This window comes from Phoxinus phoxinus (assembly GCF_949152265.1).
Source record: "Phoxinus phoxinus genome assembly, chromosome: 21".
NCBI classification, from domain to species: Eukaryota; Metazoa; Chordata; class Actinopteri; order Cypriniformes; family Leuciscidae; genus Phoxinus; species Phoxinus phoxinus.
In genome coordinates, this window is record NC_136896.1 from 13228152 (window position 1) to 13244602 (window position 16451).

General features: G+C 37.1%; 2 protein-coding genes across 2 annotated transcripts in view; one reads left to right on the forward strand and one right to left on the reverse strand.

Moving 5' to 3' along the window:
- The window catches only part of six2b (SIX homeobox 2b), a 146035-nt gene that overhangs the window by 100100 nt on the left and 29484 nt on the right, over positions 1 to 16451 (forward strand). The window lies entirely within an intron of this gene.
- prkcea (protein kinase C, epsilon a) overlaps positions 1 to 16451 on the reverse strand; it is a 68601-nt gene that overhangs the window by 38281 nt on the left and 13869 nt on the right. Inside the window, exon 2 of the mRNA XM_079595165.1 lies at positions 15833 to 15896. Within this exon, the coding sequence (XP_079451291.1) occupies positions 15833 to 15896 (64 nt within the window). The remainder of the gene's footprint in view (positions 1 to 15832; positions 15897 to 16451) is intronic.

Below are 16451 nucleotides of genomic sequence, written 5' to 3' on the forward strand. Positions count from 1 at the left end.
GCCAAGAGTTCAATTATTTTAGAAAAAAAGGTCTGGAAATGTTTTGAATATAAAAATAATAATAATAGATTCACCATTTGTGATGTGGCAGCGAGCTATAATGCACATACGGGATCTTTTTGTGTTTAGATCACTCAAACAACATATGGAAATGGAGGCACCCTTATATAGGCAGTAATGTCAACTAGTGAAAAAGTTTGGTACTGCGCCCAAACAAAATCTTACTGAAAGCGTATTTTTTGAGATATCAACCTAAAATTTTAAACACAACTTGTTCAGATTTTTGGCTTTGATTTTGTTGCATTTTTAGAGTCCACCAGCTTTTGAAAATATATATTTTATATAAAATATGAATAATTAAATTTTTAACATTGAACATTTTCATAAACTCAAACTTCTATTTTTTTTTCTGTTTAACTTTCTTAATTTATTTCACTTCTACAAAAATCTGCCAAATGTCTTCTTTAAAACAAGACCAATCTTACATCTATATTCCAAAGCATTCTTGAATTACAACTAGGGCTGTAAATGATTAATCGCGATTAATCGCATCCAAAAATAAAATTTTGTGTTTACATAATATATGTGTGTGTATTGTGTATAATTATTTTGTATATATAAATACACACACATGCATGTATATATTTAAGAAAAATGTGTTATTTATAATATAAAAATATATATGCAGTATATAAATGCAAATATTTCTCAAATATATACATGCTTTTATTTTGGATGCAATTAATCGTTTACAGCCCTAATTACAACCATTTAAGTTCGGAATGTGCATTTTCATGTCTATTAAAAAAAGGGGGGTGCACCCTAACACCCTTAAGGGGTTAAACCAGCCCGGTCTCACCCCAAAACGTCATATACTGACGGGTCTTGAGTCTTGACCATACGTCAACATACGACGAAAAGGGTACCCCTAACGTCAATATGAGACGCAGACATAAGCGCACCAGCAGCGCCTCCTAGCGGTACCCTAACCCATACCTAAACCCAACCATACCCGAATCGTCACACATGGACGTTAAAGGGTACCCTTTTCGTCGTATGTTGCCGTATGGTCAAGACCCGTCAGTATGTGACGTTTTGGGGTGAGTGTGTTAGTTAAACACTAACGCATCTCTCCCTATATTAGTATAGTGCAAACACACACAAAATAACACTTAATTCAATTATGCTCCTCATTCAGTCTAATTCAAAACAGGCTGGGAACTAGACATCTGTTGTAACTCACTCAGTTTAGTTGAATAAAATTATTAGATATTATACGGTCATGTATTCTTTTCTCTTAAGTATAATGAACTTTCAATATAATATTCGAGTAATGTATAGAAATATAAAATACCTTTAAATATATAGTACGGAACATTCATTGCATATTAAAGCTATTATGTGATTCCGCAATATTTTAAATTTTTTGGTTTCAGTAAAATTTGAGTGAATGAACTCAATTGAGTTTCATTTCATACGGTTTTAAAGTGTGGTTAAACTGTTCAGAAGGCTAAAAAACAGCATACCAGCAACCCATGTTGCAGAACAAAACACAACACACTGTATGTTGGCAATGCTGGTCTTTTCAACAGAAGAGTTAGAGACTCAAGCTATTTAGACTATTAGGTAACATGCATTTCATGTATGATTTATAGTAGTTATTAAAGAAATACATGAGAACTTGGTCACTCAGAGTTATTACAAATTGATCGTTGCAAAATGTAATTTACATGAGATGGCGAACCAAACGCACAGTAATTCATCAACACAGAATGGAACTCAAACCCCAAATTGCAAAAGCTATAATCTGTTATAAAATCATCTGGACTCAGTCAGATTAACTGAAGAGAAACGGCTCTTTGTGCTTGTCAATGTGCACGTAACCTGTATTGAGTGTGAGCAGTTCACGCAGTACTTTATGTTGCTTCATAAAAGCATATAGTAAAAGATTGAGTTAATGAATAGGTTAACAGTGTATTTTCAATTATTAGTTCAGCACACAATGGACAGCAAAAATAGGCTCAACACACTGCAAGTGTACTTAGCTACTCTCCTGCTGTGTGAATAGAGTAGCCTTTTAATATAAGTGGCAAAATAAATATGCTTAGAAATGCTTAGAACTTAAGTCGAGTGTAATTTTCACGATAAGTGGCTACAACGTACACAAAGAGCACATCATCCAATTGAATAAGGAATACAGAATACACTACTGTTCAAAAGTTTGGAGTCAGTACTTTAAAAAAAAAAAAGTATGCCACTTTAAGGCATACTTACTTTTATTGAGTAAGTATGCCTTAAAGTGATCATAAGTGACAGTAACGACTTTTATAATGTGACAAAAGATTTCCATTTAAAATAAATGCGGTTCTTTTGACTTTTCTATCCATCTAGGAATCCTGAAAAAAAAAATGATTACAGTTATCACAAAAATAGGAAGCAGGACAACTGTTATATTATATATTAGCAACATTGGAACTGACCCCAAACTTTTGAAAGGTCTACTTTCACCATGTATGTATGAAAGATTCCTTCAGTCATGTATTTGAGTCACAAGAGTGTTGTATCTGGTAAGCTTGGCAGGTGATATCACAGTCCTACAGTATTACTGAGCCACAGTGACGTAGTGATCTGAGATGTTATCTAACTAGCCATCTGTCACATGACTCTCTATCTCTCTAACAAAATGAGTGCAGATTATTCCGTTGAGGGTCCTTGATCGCAGGAAGGGAAATGCATCAAGATCAACAGTGAGTCTTTCAGAGCCCCAACACCTAGAAGAGATATTATCGAACATAATATTGAGTTTTCATAATGCCACGCATACCGAGCTGGATTTAAATGACAAACGTCTGTGTGAGGTTATGCCAACTAATCCGAAAACTCTTCACAACGGCAACGTCATTGCTCAGATTATGACCTTGTCCACTCTTTCACCCTTCACTCCATCTCTCTTTCTTTCTCTCCTGCTCTCAGACCTCTCACCCACTCTATCCATCTATAAGTGTGAGCGCACAGGCTCGTTTCCATGGCAACCCCTGCAATCTAAACCATCTCAGAGCCTGGGCCGCCCCGCTGAACAAACACACGCAGCGACCGCAGAAGATCCCCTCAACAAGCAGATAGACAGATTTGGATTTTAAGGGAGGAGTGAGGAAGTTGATGAGAGAAGGAAGACAACATTGAAGAAAACATTTAGTGCACTGAAGCCTCAGACACAGAAACTCATTAAGGAAAAGAGAGAGAGAAATATAAAAATAGCCAATTCCACCTCTCCTAGCAGCCCTGCATACATTTGCATGGTAAGCAGCCAAAGGCTGACACTCACTGAGCGGTGAACACATGAACCCTGAGAGAAAGTTCAAGTGTAGGACGAACAGGAAGTGGATGGGGACAGCCAATCAGGAAGGAGATGGACAGAAATGGGGTTAAAGGGTTTTTTAGAGGACAGCTGTGGCAATATTTGGTCTTTTTCGTATTGCTATGAATGCACATCACTGTGAAGAGATGACTCAAACTCCGTCAAGGACTTTAGATGATGCAAACTTTGAATCAACAAAGCACCAATGCTACATTTCCTATATATTGTAATTATGTTCACAACTTGTAATAATTACTTCAATGAGCTCATTGTTTCTGCGTTAAATTATTACATTGTTAGCTAACTGCATGATTTGTATATGTACATTTCTGAAATACATGGACAGTCACTCCTGATAACAGATTACTCTACATTGTAATGTGGACTCATGCATTTATAAGCTGCTTTGAAATTAAATGTATTGTGAAAAGCGCTATACAAATAAATGTGACGAACTAAATAGAATAGTTTTTTATGTGCTTATAAAGTGTACTCAAGACAAGGGTTTTCAGAGTGTTCAGCCTTTTATACTAGGGATACACAATATATAAGTATATTGGTATTCTGATATATTTTAAATTTATCAGTACCACTCAATATTGGATACATATTGGTGTATATTGATTTACTTTTTTACATTTAGGTTACTACTGCCATAATCTAAAGATCTGGGTAAAATATGTTATATTTTTGAAAATTAGTCTCTTATGCTCAACCAAGGCTGAATTTATTTGATTATAAAATACAGCAAAAACAGTAATATTGTGAAATAGAAAACCTTTTTTTGAACAGAAAGTTCAAAAGAACAGCATTTAAAATAGAAATCTTTTGTAACATTATAAATGCCTTGCTGTCACTTTTAATCAATTTAAGGAATCTTTGTGGGAAAAAAATATGATTTCCTTTAAAAAAAAAATCTTACCGACCATAAACTTTGAACAGTAGTGTATAAATATTTGTTATATAAACTTTTTCACATGCTGCCATTGTTTTGTCTCGCCTATAAGGTGTGTGTCTGTCTGTCTGTCTGTTAATCCATGGCTCAGTCCCACCTGCTATTTTCAGACAGTAAATCCTGAACAACTGACATGCTTCACCTGACAAAAAACGTTTCCACTCCGTAGAGGTGTACACACACACACAGTTTTATGAGGACTTTCCATAATGATTTTGATAATGTACAAACTGTATATTTAAACACTTATACTAACCCTACCACTAAACCTACCCATCACAGAAAACTTTCTGCATTTTTAGATTTTCATAAAACATCACTTAGTATGATTTATAAGGTTTTTTCCCTTAATGGTGATCAAACAATGTCCCCATAAAAACAATAATTTCTGCTATTGCCATCTTTCTCACACACACACACACACACACACACACACACACACACACACACACACACACACACACACACACACACACACACACACACACACACACACACACACACACACACACACACACACACACACACACACACACACACACACACACACACACACACACACACACACACACACACACACACACACACACACACACACACACACACACACACACACACACACACACACACACACACACACACACACACACACACACACACACACACACACACACACACACACACACACACACACACACAACTTATTCCTTTTTTGTTGGTTATCCTTTAATATGGTTAAATGTATTGAATGGTGGGATGAGTCAGAATCCTGAGAAAGGAGGAATACATTTGGCTGATGAGAGGATCACTATAAATAGAGGAGGGTAAAGATAGAAGCACAGCGTCTGTCACCTCTCATCAGAAGGGTGAGCTGATAACGGCAAAAGGGACAAACTTACGCAAAGCAGGTGGGAGTCGGGATACTTTATTGCTCCCATTACTTTTCAATATCTCAAGATTTATATGTATATAAATGCACTCAGGCAGTGGAACAGACAGAAATATATTTCATTTATCCGAATGAAACATCTGTGACCAGCGCAGTCTGTAAACAGCAATGAAACTTAGCGTTTTGAATTGGTTGTAACACAAAAGAGCCTAGTGGGACATGGGGCAGGCAGGTAGGAACGTGGGTAATTTTACAGAAAGCAAGGACGCTGCAGTGCCGGAGCTATTCTGGTCTGCGTAGCTAGAGGTGCCACTGAAAATAGCTCAACTGCCCTTCATATCCAAAGAGAGTCTCTTTGTGTAAGTTTGTGTGTGTAAGACTCATTGATTGGGTCAGTTTGTGGATACAAGACAACACTCTCCCACCTCTAGGTACCAAAAACTGCTCTCACCTGCTATTTGTGGTATGCTCTCCATGGCAGCAAAGATCAAAGGTCATGAGGAGGGATTTGTACAAAAAACATTTAAAATAATATTTGTGCTCCGATTCCTCCAAATGATTCTGGTTCTTTGAAATTCCATTCCAATAATTATTCTTTTGAATTTGAGGAAGAAAATTTTGAAAAACAGAAATGCAATTGTGTTGCCAAATGCTGAGATCATTTCAAGTTTGTTCTTTGTTCAAATCAACAAAGAAACCAAATGTGGTAGCATACTTCACTCCTTTATCATTATATATAAAGGACGATAAATGAAATAGAGTTTTCATAATCGTTCAAATTCTGTGAGAATAGGGAGGTCCACATCACAGCTGTAACGATAACAACACAGAGGAACAATAACAGTTGAATCCCTTTCAGAACAATTTTTTCCAGCTGATGAACAATAAAAACTAGGCAGACGATCAGAATTTAAAGAGATTAAAGATTGAGATTGATGATTGAATCCAATGTATCACCAGCGCTCGGATTCGCTTCCATGGCGCTGTCAAGTACAACTTGCAGTCTGTGAGTTAAACTAAATGCTATTGGCTATTTGAAAAGGGGGAGGAGCCATTCAATATGTCCCGCCTTAGCTTCCTGTTTCAGTGAAAATTACGTCAATGCAATAAGTATATTTGTATACAATGCCAACTTCCAAGGCACTTCAGTGGGCCTTTAAGAGTCAAACTTCACTTGTCAAGCTTTTTCTGTTTGATTCACTAAAATAACCAGTTCACAAGAGCCAGTCACTAGAGAGTAAAACCTCACTGGTTAAGCAGTTTGCTTTTGATATACTTAAAGGAGCTCATAGACATTAGCTTGGCGATCGGATTTCACTGGTCACGCTGTATGTTACTGATTCACTAAAATGGTTTTATGCTGGATAGTAATGCAGGGTATTTTTGGTATGCAGTGCGAGAACCATTACCAAGAGAACGTCATGAAAATAATGTGCTTCTTTAAATGTTCTTAATTAGAACTGGTTCTTGGTTGTCTCGCAGCAGGGGGTGCTTACCCTGTGGTCTGTGTGGGTCCTAACACCCCATTATAGTCATGGGGACTATACTGACTCTGTGGTCATAAAAAAATCCCAGGATTTCTTTTGAAAAAGAATAGGGGTGTAACCCCGGCATTCAGGCCAAATTTGCCCATCGGCCTCTGTCCATCATCATGGCCTCCTAATCATCCTCATATATACACTGACTGGCTTCATCACTGTCTCCTCTCCACCAATAAGTTGGTGTGTGGTGGGTGTTCTGGTACCCTATGGCTGCTGTTGAATCATCCAGGTGGATGCTGCACATTAGTGGTGGTTGAGGAGATTCCCCTTTCCATATGTAAAGTGCTTTGAGTGACGAGAAAAGCATTATATAAATGTAACAAATTATTATTAATGGTTCCCAACACTACTCATGATCTAATAGGGAGCTTTTAATACATTTTGATACATTCTTGGAGTTCTTAAGAGTGTAAATATCTATTGATATTTTATCAGTCTCTACTAATATACTGGACTGACGTGCTCTTTATTTTTGTTGTTGGGATTCTCATGCATGTCAAATCACCCCACCCTGACAGGTCAGAACAAGCAGTGCTTTGGATCAATATGAAAGATCAACTAGAGATCAATAGATGTATGTACAATAACACAGAACAAGGCTTTGCTCAGACCACTGGATATAAACTGGAGGGATGCTGAGCTCTCATTTATTCCCAGAGCAAAGTCGCACATTAGCACTAACTGACTGTTTGCACGGAGACGCTAGAATTAAGTGATCTCCAGCCAAGCTCATCCTCAGTTTACTGACACCTTTGAAAAGAGGCCTGTGATTAACGCAACATCCAGACAACACAACTATTATTTAGACACAGAGCTTGAATGTGTGCATTTTATTGTCCGTTGCGACTGTGTGTGGATGCGCCTTTGTGTGGGCGCTGTGTTGTTGTTTGTTGCCCCTTGCATTTGCGCGTAAACGTACACATTTGCAGGTCTATTATCACAGCTCATTGATGAAGCCTGGTGTGTCGAAACACCAATAATCTGTCAAATGAAAAGAATGATTCATGCTTTAATAAAGCTATATCTAACACAAATATTTGGTCACCATTTACTCACCCTCATGTCATTCCAAAACCGTATGGTTTACTTTATTTTTTTTTAAAGCAAATTTAGCGAGACTTCCGGTATGGCGACGAGCTGAGTGAACGCACGTTAATCTGCTCCTCTATCCTGTTGACTAATTCCTTCTTAAATATTGGTCTTGAACGGGTACAAAACCTCCATATTTATAGATAAACTTAGGGTAATGCCGTTGTCACAAAAGAAAGTCGGTCAGGGGCGGAATAAAACCCTTCAAGCTAAATTATCTGACTTTACGATAGCTAACGTTAGCAAGAAATCCGCGGGTAACCTCGAAGCCATGGACTCCGACGAGGCTAGCTCAACTCCTGAGGAAAAATCGTCGGACAAAAGTAATGATACGGCGGAGGGAGGGTCCGGCCTTATGGCGGGTTCCATTCTAACTGCTATAAACGACATGAAAACGGAGTTTTCCACTAGGTTTGATGGCATATTGTCCGCGATTGAAAGTGTCAGGAAAGATATCACTGACTGTGCAGAGCGTGTCACGGAGGCAGAAACAAGGATTTCGACAACAGAAGATAACGTCACCTCGCTCCAAACAAAAGTTCGTGTCCTAGAAAATAAAAACAAGGACATGGAGGAAAAACTTCTGGACCTGGAGACGAGATCAAGGCGCTCCAATTTGAGGCTGGTCAATTTGCCTGAGGGAGCGGAGGGGGACGACGCGTGTGCCTTTTTGGAGAGCTGGCTACCGGACGCACTGGAACTGCCGTTGGGACGCACCAAACTAACAGTGGAGAGGGCTCATAGAATCGGACCAGGAGCACACAACAACCCCTCACCCCGAACGCTGATAATGAAGTTTTTGAACTTCAGGGATAAAGAACTGGTGACGAAAGCAGCCAAGACAAAAAGAGAGGTGCGTTACAAGAACCATACAGTGAGATTTTATCAAGACGTGGCGGCAGGTGTTCACAAGAAGCAAAAGCAGTTTGACGAGGTGAGACGGCAGCTCCGTTTAATGGGTCTCCGATATGGCATCATCCCTCCTGCCCGACTGCTGGTGACTTATAAAGAACGGCCTCACATCTTTAACAACCATGTCGAGGCGGAGGATTTCATCAAACGGATCAGGTCAGAAGGGGGACCGGACTGAATTATGAGTAAACGATGAGAAGATATCAGAGGATGTGAAATTAATGGCACATGACTGAGCCGAGCTAACGCAAACTACAAGGTTAAATATATATCTTTGTTTAGTAAAGTTATGTTTAAGGCTTTTTCTCAGAGTTTATAGTCACTGTTAAGTTATGTTAATAAGCGCTTTAGGTATTTCCTTTTTTTTTTATTTTTTTTTATAAATAATATTAAGAGGTAAGCTGTATGCCTTATTTAATTTTAAGGTAATTGTGATTATACTACCGTATTTCTATTGGGTTCGGATTCTCTTAGAACAATATGGTGCCTTCACAGAGTTAAAATTGATTTAGTTCATGGTAAAAGGAGGTTTATGAAAGATATTTGTAATGTTCAATTATGGTAGCATGGAGCGTAAGATTAATGTTATTAGTTGTTTATCTTTTGCTAGCTCAGTGATACTGTCTTAACCTCAGGTTAACAGTTAACAGCTATCTGGAAGTCTTAAGATTATAAGGGGAGGGTTTCAGGCTAAGTGTCCTGAATATGGGTGTTGGTTTGAGTATAGTGTTCATCAGTAGGATTATTTATTTTAGTTTTTTGTTTGTTTCATTTTTTATTTTTTACAATCATCTTAAAGGTTTGGGGAGTACAACTATACAAACTATGCAAAATGTCTAGTGAGATAAAAATTAAAATTACATCATGGAACTGCAGGGGGTTACGAAAACTTAAGAAAACTAAACAAGTCATGAACAGGATCAAATTAATGCAGTCTAATATTGTGTTTCTTCAAGAAACACACCTGATGTACAATGAGGATTTGAGAATCAGGAGGAGGTGGAGAGGCAGGGTTTTTTCTGCATCGTTTAACTCTCAGGCTAGGGGTGTCACTATTTTGGTGCATGAGTCAATACCACTCCAGGTGAATAAGGTTATCAACGACAAATTTGGACGATACCTTATTATTCAAGGAATTATACTAAAAGAGCAAATTATCTTGGCGAACATCTATGCACCAAATATAGATGATCCCAACTTTTTTCAAAACTTTTTTCTTATTTTATCCAATCTTCCTGGGAAATGTGTGGTGGCGGGCGATTTTAATTGTGCATTAGATCCGGTAAAGGATAGGAGCTCTGGAGCTGTAGATTCTCACAGTCGTAGCAGAGTAACTATATATCACTTTATGAAAGAATTGAATCTAATAGATATCTGGAGGGAAGAAAATCCTGACGATTTAAAGTTTTCGTGTTACTCCGGTACACACAAGTCCTATTCAAGAATTGATTTCTTCTTGATATCTGCAGAGTTAAGGCACAAAATCAAGGATTGTACTTATGATGCTATCCTAATTTCAGATCATGCTCCCAATTCATTGGTATATCAAGACTCAAAGCTAATTAAAGATGCTAGGATTTGGCGTTGCCAACAAAAGTGGCTGACTGACCCCGGCTTTGTCTCTTTTCTGGATGAACAAATCGGGTTCTATTTTGAAACTAATACAACAGAAACTTCAGCAAGTACAAGATGGGAGGCCTTCAAGGCTTATATTAGAGGTCAAATAATTAGCATCACAAGCTCTAAAGCTAGATCGACTTTTGAAAAGGCAAAAAATTTAGAGACAAATATAACGGAAATGGAAAATGAATATTATCAAACAAGGTCAACAGAATCTCATCAAAAGCTATTGCTGCTTAGAGCACAATATAACGAATTATCTGCATCAAGAGCTGTGGCCAGTCTGTTGCGACTTAAGCAATCTTTCTACGATCAGGGTGAAAAACCGGGGAAAGTTCTTGCTTGGCGTCTTAAGCAGCTACAGAACGAAAAAGTTATAGTCTCACTTCTGAGCGATCAAGGAGAACCCATTGTAGATCCAACAGAGATTAATGAAACCTTCAGGACATTTTATGAGGGTCTTTATAGTTCTGAAATGATGAATGTCAATTCTGAACTTAAAGTTTTTTTAAATAGTATAAATATACCCAAGATACCAGAAATTCTTAAAGCAAATTTGGAAAAAGATATCACTGTAGAGGAAATATCCTTAGCAATTGACAGTATTAAAGCAGGGAAAACTCCCGGGCCTGATGGTCTTCCAATTGAAATCTATAAAAAATTTAAAAATAAATTGTTAACTCCAATTTTTGAAATGTTTACAGAGTCCTTCCGAAATGGTACCTTGCCGTCATCATTAAGAGGAGCATTAATTACTCTGCTCCCAAAGGCAGGTAAACCAACTAACAAATGTGAAAACTGGAGACCTATTAGCCTGCTAAATGCAGATTTGAAAATACTTTGTAAGATTTTAGCAAAAAGAATCGAAGACATAATAACTACAATAATTGGGAGGGACCAGAACGGGTTTATCCGGGGCAGACAAGGCTTCCATAATGTCAGAAGGATCTTAAATATTCTTTATCATCAGAAGGAGGCCCCAGATACTGCTTTACTGTCACTCGATGCTGAAAAAGCATTTGACAGAGTGGAATGGTCTTATTTGTTTGAGATTTTGGCTCGCTTTGGTTTGGGGGAGACATTTTGTAATTGGATAAGATTACTTTATAAGGAACCATATGCACAAATTTTAACTAACAGTAATATCTCAAAAATTATAAATATAAAGAGAGGGTGTAGGCAAGGGGACCCTTTGTCTCCATTGCTGTTCATTATGGCAATTGAACCCCTTGCAATTGCAGTGAGGTCACATGATAGCATTTCTGGAATAACTATAGGACAGACGGAGCATCGTTTAGCTTTATATGCAGACGACATAATTGTTTTTCTCAAAAATACCAACAAATCCATCCCGGCTTTGCTAGATTTGATTAGAAACTTCGGCAAGATCTCAGGTTATAAGATCAATAAGTCTAAAACATCCATTATGTTATTAAACCAAGTAGACAGGGAAAATCCAACTAATGTAGTATCACAATTTAAGGTTGTCAATTGCTTCTCTTATTTAGGCATTCAAATTGTCCCATTGCTTAACAATATCATAGAAAGTAATTATAGACCAGTTATGCAAGGGATCTCAACTTCTTTAGATAGATGGGCTGCTTTACCAATGTCGTTAATGGGGAAAATAAATACTCTCAAAATGAATGTACTTCCTAAACTGTTGTATTTGTTTCAAAATTTGCCTTTGCCTCCACCAAGCAATTTATTTTCTCAGCTGAAGACACTTTTCATTAAGTTTCTATGGAACAATAGACGCTCCAGACAGCGCCTTTCATTGTTGTACTTGCCTTATGATAGAGGTGGGCTTAAATGCCCAAATCCATTATGGTACTACTGGGCGGCGCAACTAAGAACAATGATGTTCTACTATTCTGAGGAGAATGTGCCACTTTGGAGAGAAATGGAAGGCGATACATTGAAGCTGCCTTTGCCCATTTACCTGTACTCAGCTAAGTTTAAGAAACTTAAAATTATCACCAAGAATCCTATGGCTAAAAATATGATTAGCGTGTGGCAACAGGTCAAGAAATATCTCCAAGTAGCTGACTCGCTCTCAGTATTTAGTCCGATATGGGGAAATGATCTCTTCCCCCCAGGAGGGAGTGAGGGGGGGTTTAAAATTTGGGCTGAGCAGGGGTTACAAAAAATAGGAGATCTTTATAGTCCTGACGATACACATCTGATGTCTTTTGACGAAATTGTAGTCAAGCACAACATACCTCGCAGCCAGTTTTTCAGATATTTACAACTGAGAGATTTTATCAGAACTCAACAAAATCAGTCCCTGTCCATTCCTAGCCTATCAAAGTTCGAAGAAATGATGGTGAGGGACTGTCAGGGAGGGGGAGTGATTTCCAAAATATATAATAAACTGGTAGGTGAATCCTCAGAATCCTCAGTACATAAACTTGAGTCCTGGAGAGAGGACCTACAGGAGAATATCTCCATTGAGGAGTGGGAAAGGGCGTGTATCAAGGCACAAAGACAAACTGTGAACTCACGTTTAAAACTTTTGCAGTACAACTGGTTAATGCGTTCTTATATGACCCCAGTTAAACTTAACAAATTTAATAACGACATACCGGATGTTTGCATAAAATGTGACAAGGAGAAGGGCACGATCTTCCATTGTTTGTGGCAATGTTCTCAAATAAAAGAATTTTGGGGAGAAGTGAAACAGTGTATTGAGGAAATTTTAGAGATAAAAATACATTTAGAACCCAAAATGTTTCTATTGGGTATCTATCCAGCTAACGGTAACATAAGAAAGAAGCATAGAATATTTTTAGATATAGGTTTGTTGCTGGCCAAAAGAGTTATTGCTACTGCCTGGAAAGAGGTGGCTAGACCAAGGATAGGTAGATGGCTTTCTGAATTAATAGCAACTCTGCCCTTAGAAAAGATCACTTATGCAATCAGAGGAAAGCTACCACTTTTTGATAGCATTTGGGGCCCCTTTAGTAACTTTCTTGCTAATAAAGACTTATCTCGTTTGGTGGAGATGTCTGGGGATGATCCATAAGTAACCTGCAGTTCACTTGGAAAATGTTTATTAATTCATGTGTAGTGCATACTAGTGAGAACTGTGCATGGTAGGTTTTGTACTTATTCTCTCCATTAAATAATTATTTTTATATATATATTTCTTTTTTTATTTAGTTTATTATTTATTTATATATATTTTTATGTAGTACTTGTTTTACTATTTTATTGTACATTTATGTTTCCTTTTGGGTTTTTTTTTAGTTTCTTATTTGTATTAGTTATTTATGTTATGATGTCATGTTTTGGATAGTCTGATGGACAAAGTTCTGTGGGTTGTGGGGCAAGAGTTTTTTGAGTTTATGTAATGTTTTTATGTTTGAAAATAAAGATATTGTTGAAAAAAAAAAAAAAAAAAAGCAAATTTAGCAGACTATTATTATTTGTCATAAAAGTGCCGTTAAGCTACAAAAAATTTACAAAAAAATATAATAACTCTTTTGTTCAAGGTTTTCTGAAACCATACAATACAGTAACTTTGTGTTATTATGACGGTCCACTCTTATACAGATGAATGGGAAAAAATGGTGACTGTAGTCTAGTCTTGACCATAAATTGAACAAAAGAGCTAAGAAATTCTGGATACAGGCATTGCAATGTTCAACTGTAGCTAAAAAAATTATAATACCATTATCAAATTGTATTTCTGACAAGAAATAACATAGCATGACTTGACTTCAAAATCCTGATTCCCTGAAATGTATGCATCTCATTTGCTTTTGATATCCTTGAAGTCAAACCTTGTGCAACATGGACTGATCTGCCAAGTTGGAAGATACACACGTCAGAATGTGATTTGATAGCTGCAGTTGCCCAATAGGATGAAAAAAGTCAGTAACACATTACAATAAGGTTTTATTAGTTAACATAAGTTAACTAACATGAATAAAGAATGAACAATACTTCTAAAGCATTTATTAATCTAAATTAATGTTAATTTAAACTAATACGTTGTTAACATCAAAAGTTGTATTTGTTAACATTAGCTAATGCACAGTGAACTAACATAAACAATAAACAACTGTATTTATTTGATCTAACATTAATAAAGATGAATACATACTGTATCAAGTGTTTTATTCATTTTTAGTTAATACATTTAACTACCGGTAATGACACCTTATTGTAAAGTGTTATCAAAAGTCATATGGTTTTGTAATGGCGTGAGTAAATAATAACAGAATTGTAATTTTTGGGTGAACTATCCCTTTAAAACACAGGAACACTCCTTTGTCAGAATTTTGATTGAATTGTTATTCAATGAAGATTATCTGTCATGATCATCTCCATTAATGCATCCAGTCAGTTATAACCGGAGTGGGGAATTAAACAAAGCTATTCCTGTATCACAGCCCAGCATTTCTGATTTGAGTCTGCATTAGTTAACCTCAACTGGAGAAAGGTATCTCCCAGCACCAGCCTCAGGTCTGTGAGTGGGCTCTCAGAACATATGCTCGATATACACACCCAGGAAAGAACAGCTTCAGCCCCCGCACACACACACACACACACACTCATAAGTATCTTGGCACAGGCCTTTCTCTTGATGCACTAATGATGCATAACAAAACCAAGAGGATTTCATGAATCTATCAAACGCCCACCATCAGGACAGACAAACCAGTTCTCAGATCATTACTATTCAGTTGTCAGTGATAGCACAAAACAAATGTTTTTTTTTTTTTTTGTCACATGCAGTTTTTGTCTTTGGATGCCATTTTCCTTTAAAATGGAGTAAATTGTGTCATAATAATTCATTTTATTCTGTTTTACTTAACATTAGTCTGTTTAACATAAAATTAAACTAAATATTCAACATTTTATATATTAACTTCAGATTTTTTTTTATGTTTGAGTCTTTTATTTATTTTGTAATATTGTAAAATATTTATGCAATTTAAAATAAATTCAGTTGAATTAAATTAATTATATTTATATATATATTAATTAGTAATTTATTCAAGTGATGGCAAAGCTGAATTTTCAGCATCATCACTCCAGTGTCACGTGATCCTTTAGAAATCATTCTGATATGCTGATATAATTCTGATATGGCACTGAATACATTTTGTTTTATCAAGAAAAATGTCTTATTATTATCAATTTAAAAACAGTTGCACTTAATAATTTTGTAGAAACTGTGATACATTTTTATTAAGTTTTTTTTTTTTGATGAACAGAACATTTAAAATGAAAATAGAAAACATTATAAATGTCAGTTTTGATCACTTTAATGTGTTCTTGTTGAGAAAGAAATAAAAGGATTCATGTCTGTTGAATGACCCTAAACTTTTGTACGTTAGTGTATAATTATATAAAGAAAAGAAAAAAAAAATTGTCAGCCATTTCTTTGCGTGCCTGACATCACACATACAATTCTGTCAGCTTCTTGTGTTAATTTGCTGTGGACTCAAGAGTCTCACCTTCACTGGAGGATCCCGACAGATCAATGATGACGTACACTTTCCCCTCAGGCTCCAAGTCGATCTGTAGAGAGAAAACACAAAAGCAACCAATCAGAGGACAGCATCTCAGCACGAAAGGAGGACGGATTCATCCAGAAGCACATTATCCACTGACTTTGTGAACATGCTCCGTAAACATCTCATTCAACATCACCTGTACTTTTATCAGCTGATGCCAAAGTTCACGATCCCGGTAATAGATTCCCTCTGTGAATCTCTCTCTACAGGGATGGGCCCCTCGCACACGCGCTCACTAACTTCCTGCTCTCTGCCTCTTTTTGTTGTCTCTAAGGATGGAGGGTGGCAGAGAGTTGGCAGGGAAACTGCTTGGGTTTTATAATTCCTTTTCAAACAATTTCCTGCCAGTGCAGCACATCCCCGAGCGACCCACGCAGACCCCACATGGGCCCGACGCCTAGCCGAGATTCGACGCCCACTCGCCATCAACTCCGCGTGGGGGAGAGGAGCTGGGAGAGGCACCAGATCCACAATGTCAGGAAACCACTGCTTAATCTTATTATGCAGAGAGAGAGAGCGAAAATACGGGCCCCGCGGTGCATATGTGGAGGTGGATGGA